The sequence below is a fragment of the Staurois parvus genome, unplaced genomic scaffold (assembly GCF_062004578.1).
Source record: "Staurois parvus isolate SC_StPar_1 unplaced genomic scaffold, SC_StPar_1.0 ptg000025l, whole genome shotgun sequence".
Taxonomy (NCBI): domain Eukaryota; kingdom Metazoa; phylum Chordata; class Amphibia; order Anura; family Ranidae; genus Staurois; species Staurois parvus.
This window is the reverse complement of record NW_028317821.1, coordinates 2,136,741-2,154,553: the sequence shown is the minus strand read 5'-3', so window position 1 is coordinate 2,154,553 and position 17,813 is coordinate 2,136,741. Positions and strand designations below refer to the sequence as shown.

Below are 17,813 nucleotides of genomic sequence, written 5' to 3'. Positions count from 1 at the left end.
ACTGACCCCAGGCCCTTGGGCAGTGCCCAAGTTTCCAAATGGTCATTCCGCCCCTGCATGCAACTTATATAGGATGATACCGGGCTCTCTCCACGAAAAGGTAAGTTGTAAAGCAAGCCGACGATTTCCGCAGGATCGATTGGATCTGCGGATTGAGCATAATGGATCGGAGTCTGATCCATTATGCTCACTCCGCAGATCTGATCCATTCTGCGGGGATGTTTGGAGGGGGGTCACCAAGTGTTATCGTACCAGGTGACACTAATCCTAGGGATGCCTCTGCGTGCAAGAAACTATTTGGCCACAAAATGCTAAGTGCAGTAAAAACTCATGTAAAAGCATCTGTGTGCTAACCGTGTATAGTGCTTGGGCATTTACTCTTTTCAATGGAAATTACTCTGGCCAAGGAAAAATAAATGTCCAAGTGCTAAACTTGGCTTTCTGCTGTCAGTAGAAAACATGTTCCAGTGTACATGGAGCCTGCTCTATCCAAAATTGAAAAAAAAAAAAGCAAAACTTTTTTTTCTTCAACAGCTTCTTTCTAAAAGAAAACAAACGGGGAGTCAGGAAGCATGATTTGAACAGAACTGGAAAATGTGATGAGAGCACACAGCTGTAATTCGCGTACGGGAAATCCTGATGTCATGTCACAGGGTGTTATACTCGATTACATCCACAAGATGCCGCTGTAGAGGCCGCCGAGCCCGCCCCCGGCAGGGAGGAGTTGCACTGAGCACTGCATAAAGCAGGATAAGGCTGGAGAGGAGACATGGAGCTCCCGAGCCTGGGACCCCAGGAAGCGCCCTAACAATAGCCCGGCCTGTTCGCCCCCCTCAGCCTCCCAATGCCAGGCCTCCCAGGGGCACGGGTGTCGTCGTCGTACCTTCCCCGGAGTGGTGCACGGTGCCCCCTGCCTGTGCTCGAAGCTCGCTGTGTGTGATTATTGCCTTCTGCTGTGTGGAGCCAAGCCATGTCTGGCAAACACCAGCATTTCAAGGGGCCTGAAGTCAGCTGCTGTGTCAAGTATTTCTTGTTTGGCTTCAACATCGTCTTCTGGGTGAGTGAGAGTTTTGGTGGGGGGTGGGGGAGACTGTGGCTTTGTCTGTGCCTGGGGGGGAATGGATGACAGGGGGGTGGGGGAGCTGGCCGGCCTTCTCCTGGACACTTCCCATTGTTTGGGGTAATGATGTGAGAGGAAAGCCATTATCCCATTCTTGTGGGAGACTGCCGCTGGCCTGACCGTACACACAGCACGTTTCTCCCCACTTCTACCACAACGGAGCAAGGCGACCGACCGCCAGCAGTTCCCATTCTCACCAATGATGGTTGGGTGCTCAGAGATTGGAAATGTCATGAAATTGCCCAGTGTGTGTCCAGTACTGCACTCAGAATCTACTAGGAGCCCTGGGATCAGCCTGCCAATGGACATGAAGGTTCTGCTGTGTGGTCAGGAGGTGGTTAACTTGTACAGGATGTATATTTGTGTGGGTGGCAGTGTTTTCATCTCTGAGCTGTAAATCCATACCAACCACACAGTGCTGATTTCAATCAGGGGTCAGATCTGGGGAGCCAGGCACACACAGCTCATTCTGTCATCCATCCCAGGCTTCTGTGTTTGGATATTGGATACAGGAGGCTTCCTTGGAAATGGTGGGAGGAGACTGGGGTGAGAGGTCACTGTGGCATGGGGGCATCCAGGATTGTTATGAGAGCTTGGGAGTACAGAATTCATATAAGGATCTAGGCTCATCTGGGGGGATTCAGAATCCCTTTTGGTGATCCAGGGAGATTATAGGAGCTTGAAGGGGGATCCAGAATCCTTACGGGGATTCAATATTGTTATGGGAGTTTCTGGGGGGATCATTATGGGGATCCAGATCCAAGATTGTTATTGGGGAGAATACATGGTCATTTTGGGGATCCAGGGAGATCATTATGGCAACTTGGTGGGGGATCCAGTACTGTTATGGGCACTGGGGGGGGTGTCCAGGATTGTTATGGGGATCCAGACTCCTTGTGTGGGCTGGATCTAGAATCAATACGGAGATCCAGTTTTGTTATGGATCAGTATTGTTACATGTGCTTTGGGGCAGGGAGTACAGGATCATTATGGGGGCTTAGGTCCAAGATTGTTAATGGGGGGGGGGAGGGGAATCAAGGTTCATTATGGGGTGATCCAGGATTGTTTTGGGTATCCATAATCATTTTGGGGGCTAGGGGGATCCAGAATCGCTTTGGAGATCTAGGGGGGTTGTTATGGGTGCTTCTAAGGGATCCAGAATCATTATGTGGATCCAGGATCTATATGGGCTGGGGGGGGGGTTTGTGATTATTATGGGGGCGTTCAGGATCATTGTGGGGGCTGGGGGATCCTGAATTGTGATTTTAGTACTGTGCATTTGTTTATAAGTACTAAACATAACAGGCATTATGGGGTTATCCAGGAATTGTCATGGGGATCCAGGATTGTTATGGGATCTTGGGGAAGGGGGATCGTTGTGGAGGCTGGGTGATCCTGAATTGTGAGATCTAGTACTGTGCATTGTTTAGAAGCACTAAACACAATGTGCATTGTTTTCACATCCATAATTGGTTCTATTATGGGAACCCCGCCGTAATCCTGTCCTGGGTTATTGTTTGATGCTTCAAAGCTGGACAAATGATCGTATGTCTGTCTGCATTACTGCGAAACAAAAATCTGTTAATAGTGGTGCCTCTGGGCAAGCAGATGCCTCCGATCATTTCTATCTTATGGGTCAGCAGTTGGTTATGGGACAATGAGACCACATTTTCTCGGTTCCACAGCAAATGGCTAACTACGTTCTTATGTTGTATTCACATGGGTGACAAGGGGTGGATTGTTTACCGCGTGGTGTGTTTTTTTTTTTTTTTTTTTTTTTTGGCATACAAGCTAGCCGATTAGCTGCAGTCAATCTCCACAGAAACACAGACCCTGGATGTACACGATCTGTGACCATGGTCAGTTTAAGGCTGTATTCACATGTAACTGTTCAGATTACATGCAAGCAGTACCCAGCCACCCAATTGCATATCCATTCATAAAATGGGCAGGCTGCACGCAGCTTTGCACTAGTTAAAGAAGTTCTAAACTCTATAAATGTCCCCCCAACATTTAAGAGTCCTCTGGTTGATCCAGCACTGTGCACAACTACAGATCTTCTCTTCCCCCTCCCGGCTCTCATAGGCTTTGCTGATAGCTGAAGGAGCCATTGGCTCCTGCTGCTGTCTATCAAATCTTTTGGGGAGCAGGGCTGAGCCACGTTGTGTCTTATGGATGCACACAGCCTGGCTCAGGAGTGAGCCCACATGTGTGCCCCCCTGGCAAGTGACTTGCAGTGGATGCACATACAGGAATTGAGTGCTGGCAGGGAACCCCAGAAGTGGAAGCGCCTGCTGTGTGCCACACTATAGCACTGAACAGGTAAATATAAACCACCTCTGGGGAAAAAAAAGTAAACGGTAAACAAACTGCGCTGCACAGGGCTGGGTGCCCTTGTGACTTCTGATTTGCATGCTTCCTGGTTAGTGACTTGGAAAGTTAAAATTGTTAGGATCAACTAGTATCTTCTGTCCTAAAGTTAGCGATCTGCTGATTTAAAAAGCGATATTGAGTCACAGATGTTGATTTACAAGAAGGCAGTCTTGCTGATGGGCAATGTTGTACCTCATATGTGTTCAAACCAACACAATTGTTTCTTTTTATTACCTCAATGCTGCCAGTATTTGGGCTCTGTGCCAGAAAATGCATGCATTAAAGCCCATGTAAACCCAGCAAACAAAAATGTAATATTGCAGCCTGCCAGTCTTAGATGTGGTGGCTGCTTTTTTTACCTTTTTAAAGTACAACTAAAGGCAAAAACTTTTTTTTTTTTCTTAGGTGTTCTATTCCATTTCCACTCTTTTAGGTTTTTATTGGTGTCTGTGCCCCTGTTAAAGCTGAGCTCCAGTCTCTGAAAAAAAACAAACTGTAGTTGCTGACTTTTTTTTTTTTTTTTTTTTTTTAATCCACTCAGGTGGGTTCACCGGTCTTCCTCTGTCCCCAATGCCTGCATCTTAACTGTGGGCACCCAGCTGTGACAGCTTGTGGCTTCCAAGGTGCCAATCTTTAATGGGGGACAAGGCCTTAAAGCGGGACCTCCCCTTTTGGGTGGAACTTTGCTTTAAGGAAATTCCTTCTATATTTGTCCTGTTTGCCATTCTCATTGAAAGTAAAAGCAAACTCCATCAGTTTTTCCCTGAAACGAATTTTCCAATGGGGGCACTGGTTCTGGTGACCTGAGGGTCCCATGGAATTACCTAGTTTGCAGTGATGTTCTCTCACTTCCTGTTTTGGCTATGGGACAGGAAGTGAAGGGAAATATCCCTAATGTGATGCAGATGGAAAAAAATGAACTGACGGGTTATAATCCTCCCTTGCTCTGCCCAAAATATGACAGTTTTGCCTATAGGTCTACTTAATAGAATAAATTCACCTTTTATAAAAAAAAAAATAAATGCACATTTATTTTTTTGCAGCAGATCGCTGGTGCCATGCAGGTCTCACGGATCTGTCAGTATAGTTGCTTGCCTGTACGGGCATGCAGATATACTGACAGGAAGACTCTATGAACTACCACAGTGCTCCACAGCGCAATGGTAGTTCATTGAGATGTACAAGCCGACAGCTAAGGCATGACGGGACTTGTAGTCTCTTTTTCATAGAACACAGTGAATGAGTGACGCAGTCGGAAACCCACACAGCAGCATTTTTTTAAACATTTGACAGCTAGTGAGGGGGGAGAAGATCCCCCGCTAGCTGTCATAGTGGGGGCTGGTCTGATCGTAACATGTTACACCCTGAATATGGGTGGAACATGTTATGAAAGGTGAACTTATTTAACTTCACCTGGTTGTCTGTAGATACACTTCTATCCTATGGTTCTGTGCCCACACACTCTACTGTATCTATAGAGGGAGCCGTGGCTGTCACTGGAATAGGCAAACCTGTTTGTTTATCTTTATTGCATGGTAAATGATGGGATTAGTAGTTTACACAAATAGATAATGTTGCCCTTACAGGAAAAGACAGACATAACCTTTGTGGCAAGATTAACTGGGGTTTTCTGTACTTGCTAAAAAATGTTCTTGGCCTAAAAAAACTGTTTTTCAGCCACATATCTAATGTGATTTTGCATTTCCGGGTAGGGGGCACGCACCCTACCCGCGCCGCTATTGATAGCCTCTGATGTCAATCACCGGGTCTCGGCTGGTAATTACCTGCTGACAAACATCAACGGGGAGGAAGACTTTTTTTTGTTTTTGTTTACAAACAGTCTTCCTCCCTGTCAGCTCGTACAAGCTTTTTCTACTGGACATGTTTAATAGCAAAAAGGCCAAAATAAATAAATATATATATATATATATATATATATATATATATATATATATATATATATATATATAATTTTTCTTTTTCTCAATTGTCTATTTTTTGAGCTATAAGCAAAAAAAGACTAACACACAGGTGATCAAATACCACATAAGAAAGCTCAATTCGTGGGGAAAAAGGATGTAAACTTTCATTTGGGTGCAGCGTTGCATGACTGCGCAATTGTCAGCTAAAGGCATTTTAGTCCATACACAACTGCTGCTCACTGGATATATTCATTTTTTTTTTTTTTTGGATCATTTTCTGTAAACTCTAGAGATGGTTGCACCTGAAAATCCTAGTGGATCAGCAGTATTTGAACTGCTCAGACCAGCTTGTCTGGCACCAACAGCCATGCCCTGTTCAAAATTGCTTAAATCCCCTTTCTTCCCGATTCTAATGCTCAGTTTGAACTTCAGTCAGTCATTTCATCACATCTACATGCCTAAATGCATTAAGTTGCTGCAATATGATTAGCAATTTGTGCTACCAAGCAATTGAACAGGTGTATCTAATAAAGGCGTGTGTGTGATTTTAAATTTTTTTTTTTTTCTTTATCTGAAAAGGTGCTCTTATACTTTAACACAGACTGTTTTCTGATTTGTTTGGCACTTTTTTTAGGACCCCATCCAACTGGCTTGAATGGGAAGGGGAGGGGGGGGGGTGATTGAAACATGTCAGCATAACAGGCAGTTTGCGGGGCTTTATGCACATTATTGCCATGTGTTGGTGTGAGTGGACTGTGTCGGAGATTGACATTTCTTTTGTATATATTGCTGCTACTGGGAAAGCATTTCTGCGTATGGGAGGATAAACTAGATCCAGTCATATGTGTGTTGTCGTCCATTTAAATAGGTGTCATTTTTTTAATTTAATTTTATTTTTTATAACCATCGCATTCTCTATTTTAAAGCGGTAGTAAACCGCATCCCCCAAAAAAATCCCCTGCAAGTTAAAGGCATAATGTGCATCATATACTAGCACATTATGTAAAGCTTGCCTTAAAACAAAGCCCTCCAGCAGTGCGCTGTCACATTTATAGAACCTTCCATCTTCACCCAGTCTTCCTTCCTGGTTGGCGAGCTTCGGCCATCTAAATGGCTGGGCCACAATGACGTATCTCCTGCGCATGCGCACGGGAGTCTCGGGACCAGGGGTGGACTGACAACTCATGGGGCCCCTGGGCAATAGTGGATCATGGGGCCCCTGTGTCCTTGTCCACACTCAAAGAACATAAAAAAAAGCCTATGAAAGGTACCAGGGGCATCTCATGGGGCCCCCTGCTCACCCCGGGCCCTCAGGCAGTGCCCGAGTTTCCAAATGGTCAGTCCGCTCCAGCTCGGGACACTGCACAGTGCTCTGAAGGAATGTTGCAAAAAAAAAAAGTGCACGTTTAAGATATTTTCTATTTTACCTACAGGTGAGCTTACCTGTAGGTAAAGATTAAAGTGGATATACTACCACTTTAAGCGGTAACATACTTGCAACAAAATGTATGCCTTTGAAAACTGACAAATACCTCACCTTTTCTACCACTTTATACTTTACTCCCCTTACTACTGGTTTGACATTGGTACATTACCATGGGTACAGGAAAAGTAAATATTTGTATTTGGTCCATTGATCTTGCAGTTGTGTAAGACCCTGGTTAATGTACATGCACTTGAAATTGCCACATTTTTAGCTTGTTCATGGTTTTTTTTTTTTTTTTTCTTTTTTCTCCTCTTAAATAGATTAATAATTGACTTAACAGAACAGAGTACATGTGCAAAATGCAGGAAACCATAGCAAACTGGAAATGATTTATTACTTACTAAACTGACAGGTTAAAAAAAAAAAAGTTAAAAGTTGATCTCTTGGCATGACGTCCTTGTAAATTAAACTAGACTACTCCTAAAAGACCCTTCTTTCTGATCACATGATATACCAGGTTCTGAGTCTTCCCAATTTCTCACTGTAGTGTGGGAGGATCCTACTTTAGGGTGTGCCACTTCATTGCTGGGCTACCTTGACACTTCTATTGGCCGTACAGTGGCATGGGCCTTTGGAGTCCTAAAGACTGCAACTACATAATGATATGACAAAGGGGTCAGGTAGCATACACTCTCTAGCACTGGATCTTCGCTCCCGTGTGTGTGACAAATTTTCAATCCATGTATGGGGAGGCTGGTTGTACTGAAGTCTGTCAAGAGATCTATTTCGGTACAACCGTGTGTTTGTTTTCATTTGATCACTGTATTCTGATGGTGGGGACACCTCCCGCTGTCAGAATACAAAAGCAAAAGATTTCCCCTTTCAACATGGGATAATTAATCAATCACAGGTTGAAGGAATTAAAATTGCATAATGTATGGTCTGACATTCTTTTCCAAGACCGAGGCATTCAGCATGTTTACACCTCATAACCTGTGACTGGCTTTTAGTGATCAGAGAATTAAAAAGATGAAATTAATATCTGTCTACAGTGAATGGGGTGTTTTTTTTGTTTGTTTTTTTGTTTTTTTGTTTCGTGGAGAAGAGTTGGGGAGAATAGTGCCAGCGGCAGTTTGTATTTTACACTGGACTGTGTCTGTGCAGGAGGGTGTGTCAGCAGGACTCGAAACAGCAGAACACTGATCTACCAATGAAAAGCTGTGCAAGGGGGTGTGTCAGCAGTAATCTGACCACCTGGAGTACAGGCAAGTTGTGCTCCCAGGTAGAATGCAAAGAAACTGACCACACTGGGATGGATATGCTCCCATGCCCTGACATAGTCTCTTTGAAATGGGAAAGCAGAGAAACTGGTAGGATCAGCAGGTATTTCACAGAAAGTAAGCCAATGCAAAGAGAACAGGATACTTTCATACATGTGCATAGTAACACAGACACATTAGAAATATGAAATGTTGGCATAAAATTAATTCATAACTCTTGAACAAACATGCAGAGGGCGAGTTTGATTCTTCTGACTTTCTTCATACGCTTACCTATTCTGGATCAATGACTCATTGTTGTGTAAACCTACACTTAGGTGCGACGGAGTAGAACAGAAAACAGCCTTGAAAATTTGATTTATTGATTTTTTTTTTTGTTTAATTTTATTTTTTTATGCTAATTAACTTAAGTAACTTTTTTCACGTTTATAAAGAATTGTATTTAACAATAAATCTGCTGTGGGTACCAACAGAGTCTTGTATGCAGCCTCTTTGATTTATGTCTTGGTTGCCTGGAACTGCTGAATGCATACAACTCTATAATTGCTTCCAAATGCAGAATGTTACTTGTGTTTGACTGTGGTAGTTTTATGGTTGAGATATGCAATATGCCACGTTTATTTATGGAGGGACCAGCAGAACTTCATACATGTGCGGAGAAAACAACTGTCCTACCTATTTCTACAGGGAATCTATTGAAACCTACAGTACATATTCTGGTTAAAGCATCTGTAAACCTAAATACAAAATATTTCACCTTAACAGTTCTTAGATGCGGTGGCTGAATTGTTGTGTTAGTGTGTCCTTCATGTTTGGTGATCACAGACTGGACTTCAAACTTATTATTATTTTTATATGAACTGCGCTATGGCTACCAGGTGTGTGGAAATTTTTCAAAAACTACTTGTCCAGGGACTAAATCGGTTCCTCAATCTACTTGTCCAGATAAAAGAGAAATTTTTTTAACCAAAACCATATTTAAATTGGAGATGATTTTAGGAATGTCTGGGGCTTTTAAAAACAAAAGGGGCTTTATGGTGACTTAAACATGTAATAATTTTAACATTGCGCTTGTTATCCCCTCACTGCCTGTCTCCAATACTGCACCTGGGGACTAGCAGGGGAGAGACCTTGCAATGTAATGAGCACCGATTGGCTGCTCCTTGGGGAAGGGAGTGTCAGGCTTATCCTTTATCCCTTTTGCTGCTGGAGCCGTTTTTTTGCATCTTTTGCTCAAGTTTTTAAAAAATCATTTTAGGCCTGAAGATTACACAAAACCCCCAAACATGATATATTTTCTGACCCTAGAGAATGAAATGGTGGTAGTTCCAATTTTGTGTCGCATGATATTGCCACAAAATTTCAGTAAAAAAATACAAGTAAGCTAATTTTATTGCAGAAAAAAGCAATACATTTTTTTATTAAAAAAAAATATAATATTTTTTTTTAAATAAAGTCAAAGTTGCATTGAGAAAATGGATATCCAACATGTCAAACCTTTAACTTTGCGTACGCTCTTGATATGGAGACAAACGTCAGTACCCTATATTTTCTATAGGCAACACATTTAAACCCCCTTATCAATCATCAGTATAGTGTTACGGAGGAGGTCTGGTGCTAGAATTCTTGCTTTCATCCTAGCATGCATGGTGATATGTAACCTGTGTATCGCAATCACCGGTTTCTTGCGTAGGCACCCCAGTGTGTGTTTTTACATTTGTGCGTATTTTTTTATTTTTTTTTTTTTGGGGGGGGGGGGGGGATGTTATGTGCCCTATGTGGTAATTTTTGGTGACAGGTTCTCTTTGAGACATCCAGGGTCTAAAAGACCCTGCATGTCTTCCCTGAATGTAATGCAGTGCATATCACACTGCATTACAGTTTCCCCGGCCAGGAAATCTTTGAACGGGACCCGGAAGTGGCATAACGTCACTTCCAGGTCCAGGACAAGGAGGGGAGCGGATGTCTGCTCTCCTCCCTCCCCTCTAGCCGATTGTGTTGAGCTGGTCCTGGGCCCGCAGATGGACAAGTGGAGCCTGGGAGACCTCATGTGGGGGGAGGGGGGAGAGGCTAGCACTGTATGGAAGCTGAATGTTTCCACCTGACAGATGAGCCCTGCTGCTTGCCCGCAGCAGGGCTAAATGTTTAAGAAAAAAAACCTGCCCAGTGTCCAGAACTACATGTCCCGAGCATCGGGCGATGTAAATTCAACATCCCTGGCTACATATAATATAAATTTTCAAACCGCTAAATTAACCTGGGGCAGCTGTTCAAATTTTCTCCACTATGATCAAAAATTTTAGAAATAGCGCTCAACAGTGTAACATATATACGGTGATTAACAAATCATTCAAGATTAATTTTATCTTGGATATTTTTGTTAATTACTGTATATGTTACACTGAGTGCAGTTTCTGAAATTATCTTTGAGTCTTAGTGGACTTCAAATATGTCTGTTTTTGCTAATCTCCATTATTGGTGAGTTGAGTGGATTAGCAATTTACATAATAAAATTCTTTGCTTTCTTTTGGACTCCGAAAAAAAAAGCACACTGCATTTCTGGCAAAATCAAGACATTTTCTGTACTTGCTGAAAATGTTCTTGTGAAAAACTATTGCACCCACCATATCGAAGGACTGGTGTATACTTAAACTTGTACCACTTCCTAGTGGTAATCCCGAGTGTGACTCGGGGTTAATTTTACAGTACCAAAAGCAATAACCCCGAGCCATACTCTGGATTACACTGTGGTCCTTGTCCTGCGATCTCCCGATCCTCACCTTGTCCTGCGATCCTCTGGCCGATGCCGGCATCTGTCTACTGGGTCCCTTCTCTGAGAGAGTCATAACGCAGGGGGGCGGAACCGGCTGGAGATTTAAAAAAAGTAAAAATATGACATACACACAATACATTGTAATCTGTTAGGATTACATTACTGTATCAAACTATTTCACCTAAATTTTGTCCCTAGCAGGGGTGGACTGACAACTCATGGGGCCCCCGGGCAATAGGGGATCATGGGGCCCCTGTGTCCTTGCCCAAACTCAAAAAAGCCTATGAAAAAGGTACCGGGGCATCTCATGGGGTCCAGTGCCCTGCCTGCAGTTTTACAGTCTTTTCTGCCTGGAAACCTGAGAACGTCCATGGCATCCTAAAAGCATCCCTTTAGGTCAAAATCAGTTTTAGACCAGCTAGAGAACAGCGATAGTAAATTTAGAACTACTTGCAGAATTGAGTGATAGTGATTTGTGGGGAAATTCGTCATCAGACACTGAAAGTGACGACCGCGACGATTCTGCGACTGAGCTTAGTGATGTGTGAACTTGTGTCAAATTTCAGTGTTTTTTGGTTTGATTACATTATTGAATTTTATTTATTTAATTTAATTTTTTTTTATAATTTATGGTTTTGTGTTTTTAAACTTTCATACCCAGGATGTTTACTAGACTCTTGTTTGGACAGATTTTAAGTGAGTTATTCCTTAGAATTTACAGGCCTACAATATAAAACAACAAATTTCCATGCAAAACAATGGACTGCTTTTGACATTCAAAAATATTGACATAATTAGATTGCCAGGGAGGTTAACCTCCCTAGCGGTCTGATTATGGCCATATTTCTGTGCTCAAAGCGGTACATTTTTTGCATGGAAATATGTAGTTTTTTTTTTTTTTTAATTGTAGGCCTGTAATTTTTAGGAATAAATCACTGAAATCTGTCCTAACAAGAGTCTAGTAAACATTCCGGGTATGTTTAAATTTGAAACACAAACTCATAAATTATAATTTAATAAATAATCATAAAAATAATTTAATTCAATAATATAATCAAGCCAAAAACACTTCAATTTGAAAAAGTTCGCACATCACTGAGCAAAGTTGCAAAATCGCTTGCAGTGTCTGATGACGAATCATTATCACTCAATTCTGCAAGTGGTTCTAAATTACTATCGCTGTTCTCTAGCTGGTCTAAAACCGATTTTGACCTAAAGGGACGCTTTTTGGACACCATGGACGTTTCTCAGTTTCCTGGCAGAAAGAACAGTAAAAATGCAGGCAGGACAAAGCACTAGGGACAAAATGTATGTGAAATGGTTTGATACAGTAATGTTTTACTATGTTATTTTAGTGAATGTCACTTTTTGTCATTTTCAAATTTCCTGCCGTTCCGTCCCCGTACGTCCCAGGGGACGGAATTCAGAAGACAGATGCCAGCATCCGCTGGAGGACATTACAGGGGACACTGCAGGAGGGACATCGCCGCAGGAGTGCTGGACAAGGTAAGAGAAGAACGGATCCCAGAGCAGCGCCGCATGGTAAGCCCAAATGTAGCTCTGGGTTACCGCTTGTGGTACTGAAACTTTACCTCGAGCTACACTCGGAAATACTGCCAGGGAGGTTAAAGCTCGATTATGTATTTTAATTCTGCACTAAAGATGGTACTTATGTGAGTGTGCTGATGCTTGGATTATTTTACCCCTAAATACCCCCATAGCTGTGATCTTCCAGTTCTAGAAAGGGATGGGGGGGGGGGGGACAAGGTACTAAGAGTGGCTCCACATGTCAGGCACTTGTCAGAAGTGCTGACTATACCTGCCCTTGCCACTTCACTGCTCCATTCATAGAAGCTGAAGCACTCTATGAATGGAGCAGGCAGACATTTGATTTGTCCTCCTATAGACTTCTATTAGGGTGGATTTGGTAAATTTTCTGAAAGCACACCAAAAGTCCTGCATGCAGGCTAACTGCATTGCAGCAATGTGAAATTGGCCTGAAGTGGACACCGCTACTCCCAGTGATCTTCACTGCATTATATATTTTTTTTATATATATTATGTGTACACTGGCCACTTTATTAGGTACTGGTATGAGTTTTTCAAAAACTGCTGATCTACTGGGGTTTTCTAGAACAATCCTCTTTAGGGTTTACAGAGAATGGTCTGCAAGACCATATCTAGTGAACGGCAGTTGTGTGAATGAAAATGCCATATTGAGGTCAGGAGCATGGGCAGACTGGTTTGATATGATGGGCAACAGTAACTCAACCACTCGTTACAACCAAGGTATGCAGAATACCGTATAACATGTCGAACCTTAAACACGATGGGCTATAGCAGCAGAGGACCACACTGGGTACCACTCCTGTCTGCTAAGAGCAGAAAACCGAGACTACAATTCGCACAGGCTCACCAAAAATTGGACAATAGAAGATTTGAAAAATGTTGCCCAGTCTGAGTCTCAATTTCAGCTGCGACATTCGGATGGTAGGGTCAGAATGTGACGTAAACAATAAAAGCATGGTTCCATCCTGCCTTGTATCAACAGTTCAGGCTGGTGGTGGTGTACTGGCATGGGGGATGTTTTCTTGGCACACTTTTTGCCCTTTAGTACCAATTGAGCATCGTTTGAATGCCACGACCTGCCCGAGTATTGTTTCTGACCATGTCCATCCCTTTATGGCTACTTCCATCAGGATAATTCACGTAATCACAAAGCTCAGATAATCTTGAACATGGCAATGAGATCACTGTACTTCAATGGACTCCAGTCACCATATCTCAATTCAACAGAGCACCTTTTGGAATGAGAGATAAACATCATGGATGTGCAGCTGACAAATCTGCAGCAACTGCGTGATGCTGTCATATCAATATGGACCAGAAGCTCTGAGGAATGTTTCCTACACCTTGTTGAATCTATGACATGAAGAATTAAGGCAGTTCTAAAGGCAAAAGGGTGTCCAACCCGGTACTAGCAAGGTGTACCTAATAAAGTGACCGGTGAGTGTATATACAAACAAAATATATATATATATATATATATATATATTTATATATATTATTATTATTTTTTTTTTTTTAAAGACACTGTCCATTTCAGTTTTCGGCTTAGTGCATCACTACAGAATACATCAAATACTGAAAAAATGTAAAAGGTCTTGCTAAGTTAGAACACATATTATGAGCAAGGAGATTATTTTGTTGCTCGTTGCTCAAAAAAAGATTGGGGGATTTTGTTGGATGCCACAGCATGCTTCTTTCTGTTCTTGCTGAATATGGTCCTCTTTCCATTGCGCTGCACCTCTTCTTCCTCTCCATTTCCTGCTATTGTTAAGAATGCACCATATTTTTCTGTGTAGAGCTTCCTGTATGAACCATCAAAGGTATGCAGTCTAACTTGTACATACTGATACAAAATATTGACATTGGAAAGTAGAATGTTATCATCCTGTTTTCTTTGTTCATTTGTTGTTGTATGATAATATCCACATTATTTGAAATACAACTGTGGGTGAAGAGAGACCAATAGGACAAGCTACACAGGCAATCTAGTAGCTCAATCACACTGCTTAAATCGGTTTTAATTAGATTCTGAAAATCCAAATGGTCTCCTCAATAGAAGAGTGGTGGTATTTCCCACTTTAGCAGTGAGTCAGAACTCTGCTTTGTTCAAACAGTACAGCTTTGCACAAAGTCTTCACATGCAACACACAGGTGTGTTGAATGCATGATTTTTCACATTGGCACCTATGTTACTACCGTCCTGTAGTAACGTAGACCACACGAGCCACCATAGTGAAAAGTGGCCTACCTCATCGCAGGCTATCCCCACTCCAGTCTATCATGAATGCTGCTGCCAGACTCATCCACCTTTTCTAACCGTTCTGTGTCTGCCTCCCCTCTCTGCCAATCCTTCCACTGGCTCCCAGTTGCCCAATGGATAAAATTCAAAGCTCTAACAATGACCTATAAAGCCGTCCACAACACTGCCCCAAATTACATAACCGATCTTGTCTCTAAATATCACCCAAACCGTACACTCCGCTCCTTGCAAGACCTCCTACTCTCTAGCTCCCTTATCTCCTCCTCCCATGCACGTCTCCAGGGTGTCCCCCATCTTCTGGAACTCCCTACCCCAATCTATCGCCTACTTACTTTTAGGCAATCGCTGAAAACCTATCTCTTCAGGGAAGCCTATCCCGTCATCCTGCTAATACTGGAATCCTCTACTCTTCCACGCACTCCATCCCCCACAGTTATTACCTATTGTAACATTAACCCCTCCCTCCTAGATTGTAAGCTCCAAGGAGCAGGGCCCTCAAATCCCTCTTGTATTGAACTGTTTGTTACTGTATTGTCTCCCACTATAATGTAAAGTGCTGAGCAAACCGTTGGCGCTATATAAATCCTGTATAATAATAATAGAGGATGTAGACCTTTCACACTCTCAGTCAGAAGTGTCAAATGCTAAAGACTTTACCAGAGGAATATCACAGTGGCGTAGACTTGTCGCCCATCAGAGGTAAGTTTTTTTTTTTTTTTTTTTTTTTTTTTTTTTTTTCACTCCTTTATTTTTTTGGGGGGGTCTTGCTAATTTCTAAGAAATAGCTGCCTTCTCCATACAAATAACAACATATACAGGCAGTCTCTGACTTATACAACTCATACTTCCGAATGGAGGGAGACAACAGGAAGTCAGAGGAAATCTATTCCTAGGAAAGTAAATTCACTTTTGTAAGTCTTTTATAATTGGGGGGGGGGGGGGGGTCTCCACTGAAGCTTTATCACCAGTCCTTGTTTCTACAACAGCCCAAATTGTTCATGTACTGTAGTGGGCTGAAGGTTAGAAAAAAAAACTATGTTCCCGTATCTACGTGTCCCAGAGGCATCCGGTGATTATAAATCGAACATCCCTGAATTCAACTTAAGAACGAGACTGCAGAACCTATCTTGTGTTACCCAGTGATTTAAAGCAGATCCAGGTACTAGAAAATCTACCCTTCCCAAGGGTTTATTGTCACCATGCTGCAATGGCTAAGGGTATTGTACAATTTCAAAATGGTGTGTTTGTGGGTGTTTGTTTTTAGTGTAGTGTGTGGGGTTTTTTTTTTTTTTTTTTTTTTAATACCAGGTCCCTGGTGCCTGACCTTCAGCCGAGTGCTGCATGCAGTCCTCCTAAGTCTGTTGTGGGAACATTGATTTGGGGTAATAGCATTGATTTCTACTAGCCTCGTGCAACATGTTCCCAGTTTTGTATGGTCTTCTGCAGCATATTCCTAGCCAAAAGTGTAGCGTGTCCAGTCTCTGACCCTCATTTCCTGTCTTAAGCATGCAATTTCTGACAGTCCTCTCAAGCATTACATCCAGTGCACAGTATAAATGCGTACACCCCAACAGATTTGTCAGAAAACCTTTTTACCTTCCTTTCAGAATCGACATTTTCTATGGAACATGATTTTTTTCCTAACAAATTAATTCAAGACCATGTTGCAAAAAATGAATACATCCCAATGAAAGTCTTAGGAGCAAAGCTAAATTTTAGACAACAAAATTCTAATTAACAAGAATTCAACTACAGGTAAGAGTAAATTATTCATTAAATAGGTGTCCAGCAGACAATTGATTATAAAAGGGTGTTAACCAAGAAACCCCCTTCCCATTTCATGCTGTCAGCAATGGCACCACATGGAAGAGAAATGTCACAAGGCCTAAGAGAGAAAATTTGTTTATACAAGAAAGGTGAAGGCAACAAGGTCTGTAAAGCTTTACTTATCAGTTAGAATACTGTAGCAAAAGTGATACAAAAATTAACAAAGACGGAACTGCAACCATCTCAGAGACATCCATGGACATTAACACTTTGACAGGAGCGTCTTCTGATGAAAAAGGTTGAAGAAAATCGCAGTTCATGTTCACTGCAGTTAGCTAAAGAAGTAGAAGCCAAACGGGTGATTGTTTCCTGTGACACAATATGGCATACACTGCAGAGGAATGGCATGCATGGGTGTCTCCTCCAAAGGAAGCCTTTCCTAAAGCTCACCTAGAATTTACCAGGGCCCATGCTGAAAAAGAAGACTACTGGGACTCTGTACTCTGGAGTGATAAGACCAAGATAAATGTTTTTGGAACTGATGGCTTCAAAACTGTATGGTGTCACAAAGGTGAGGAGTATAAAGAAAAATGCATGGTGCCTACAGTGAAACATGGTGGTGGCGGTGTCCTTCTGTGGGACTGCTGGTGTCGGGGAGCTGCATTGATGGTATCAGGAATTCACAGATGCACTGCTCGACATTGAAAGAGAAGATGCTACCATCACTCCGTGCCCTTGGTCGTCGTGCACTTTTCCAACATGAAAAGTATCCAAGATGCACATCTAAGTATATCTCCTTATCTGAACCCAGTCGAACACCTATGGTGAATTCTGAAGACAAGTTGAGCATCACTCTCCATCCAGCATCCAGGCGCTAAAAGAGGTTGTTCTTGAAAAATGGAAAGATCCATTTGTTGCAATATGTCACCAACTTGTTCATTCCATGCCTAGAAGACTTGGTGCTGTCCTTACCGATCATGAAGGTCATAGAAAACACTAGATGTAGTAGGTTTTTGTTGTGAGGTGTATTCATTTTTGCATCAACAAATTTGAGTAAAACTGATGATCTAAATTTATATTAATCTTGCTTTCGTATAATGAGCTAAACAGATGTTCTATAAAACTTGTTTTGTCAACATTTTAAAAATTGTTCTTGTGTTCATTGAGATATTGATTAAAATCTTACGTTTCAAGATGGGTGTACTCCATTTATGCTGAGCACTGTATATTGAACATTATGTGCAGGTGTTTTATGTCAGGGCTGCATTTGAGGCCCTATTTATCTCATAAGTTAACTACTGAACTAGGTGTTTAGTGTAGTTA

General features: G+C 42.1%; 1 protein-coding gene across 1 annotated transcript in view; it reads left to right on the top strand.

Moving 5' to 3' along the window:
* The first annotated feature begins 754 nt into the window (after positions 1–754).
* The window catches only part of LOC149471171 (tetraspanin-17), a 76,332-nt gene continuing 59,273 nt past the window's right edge, over positions 755–17,813 (top strand). Inside the window, exon 1 of the mRNA XM_089693626.1 lies at positions 755–1,057. Within this exon, the coding sequence (XP_089549752.1) occupies positions 971–1,057 (87 nt within the window). The 5' untranslated portion in view covers positions 755–970. The remainder of the gene's footprint in view (positions 1,058–17,813) is intronic.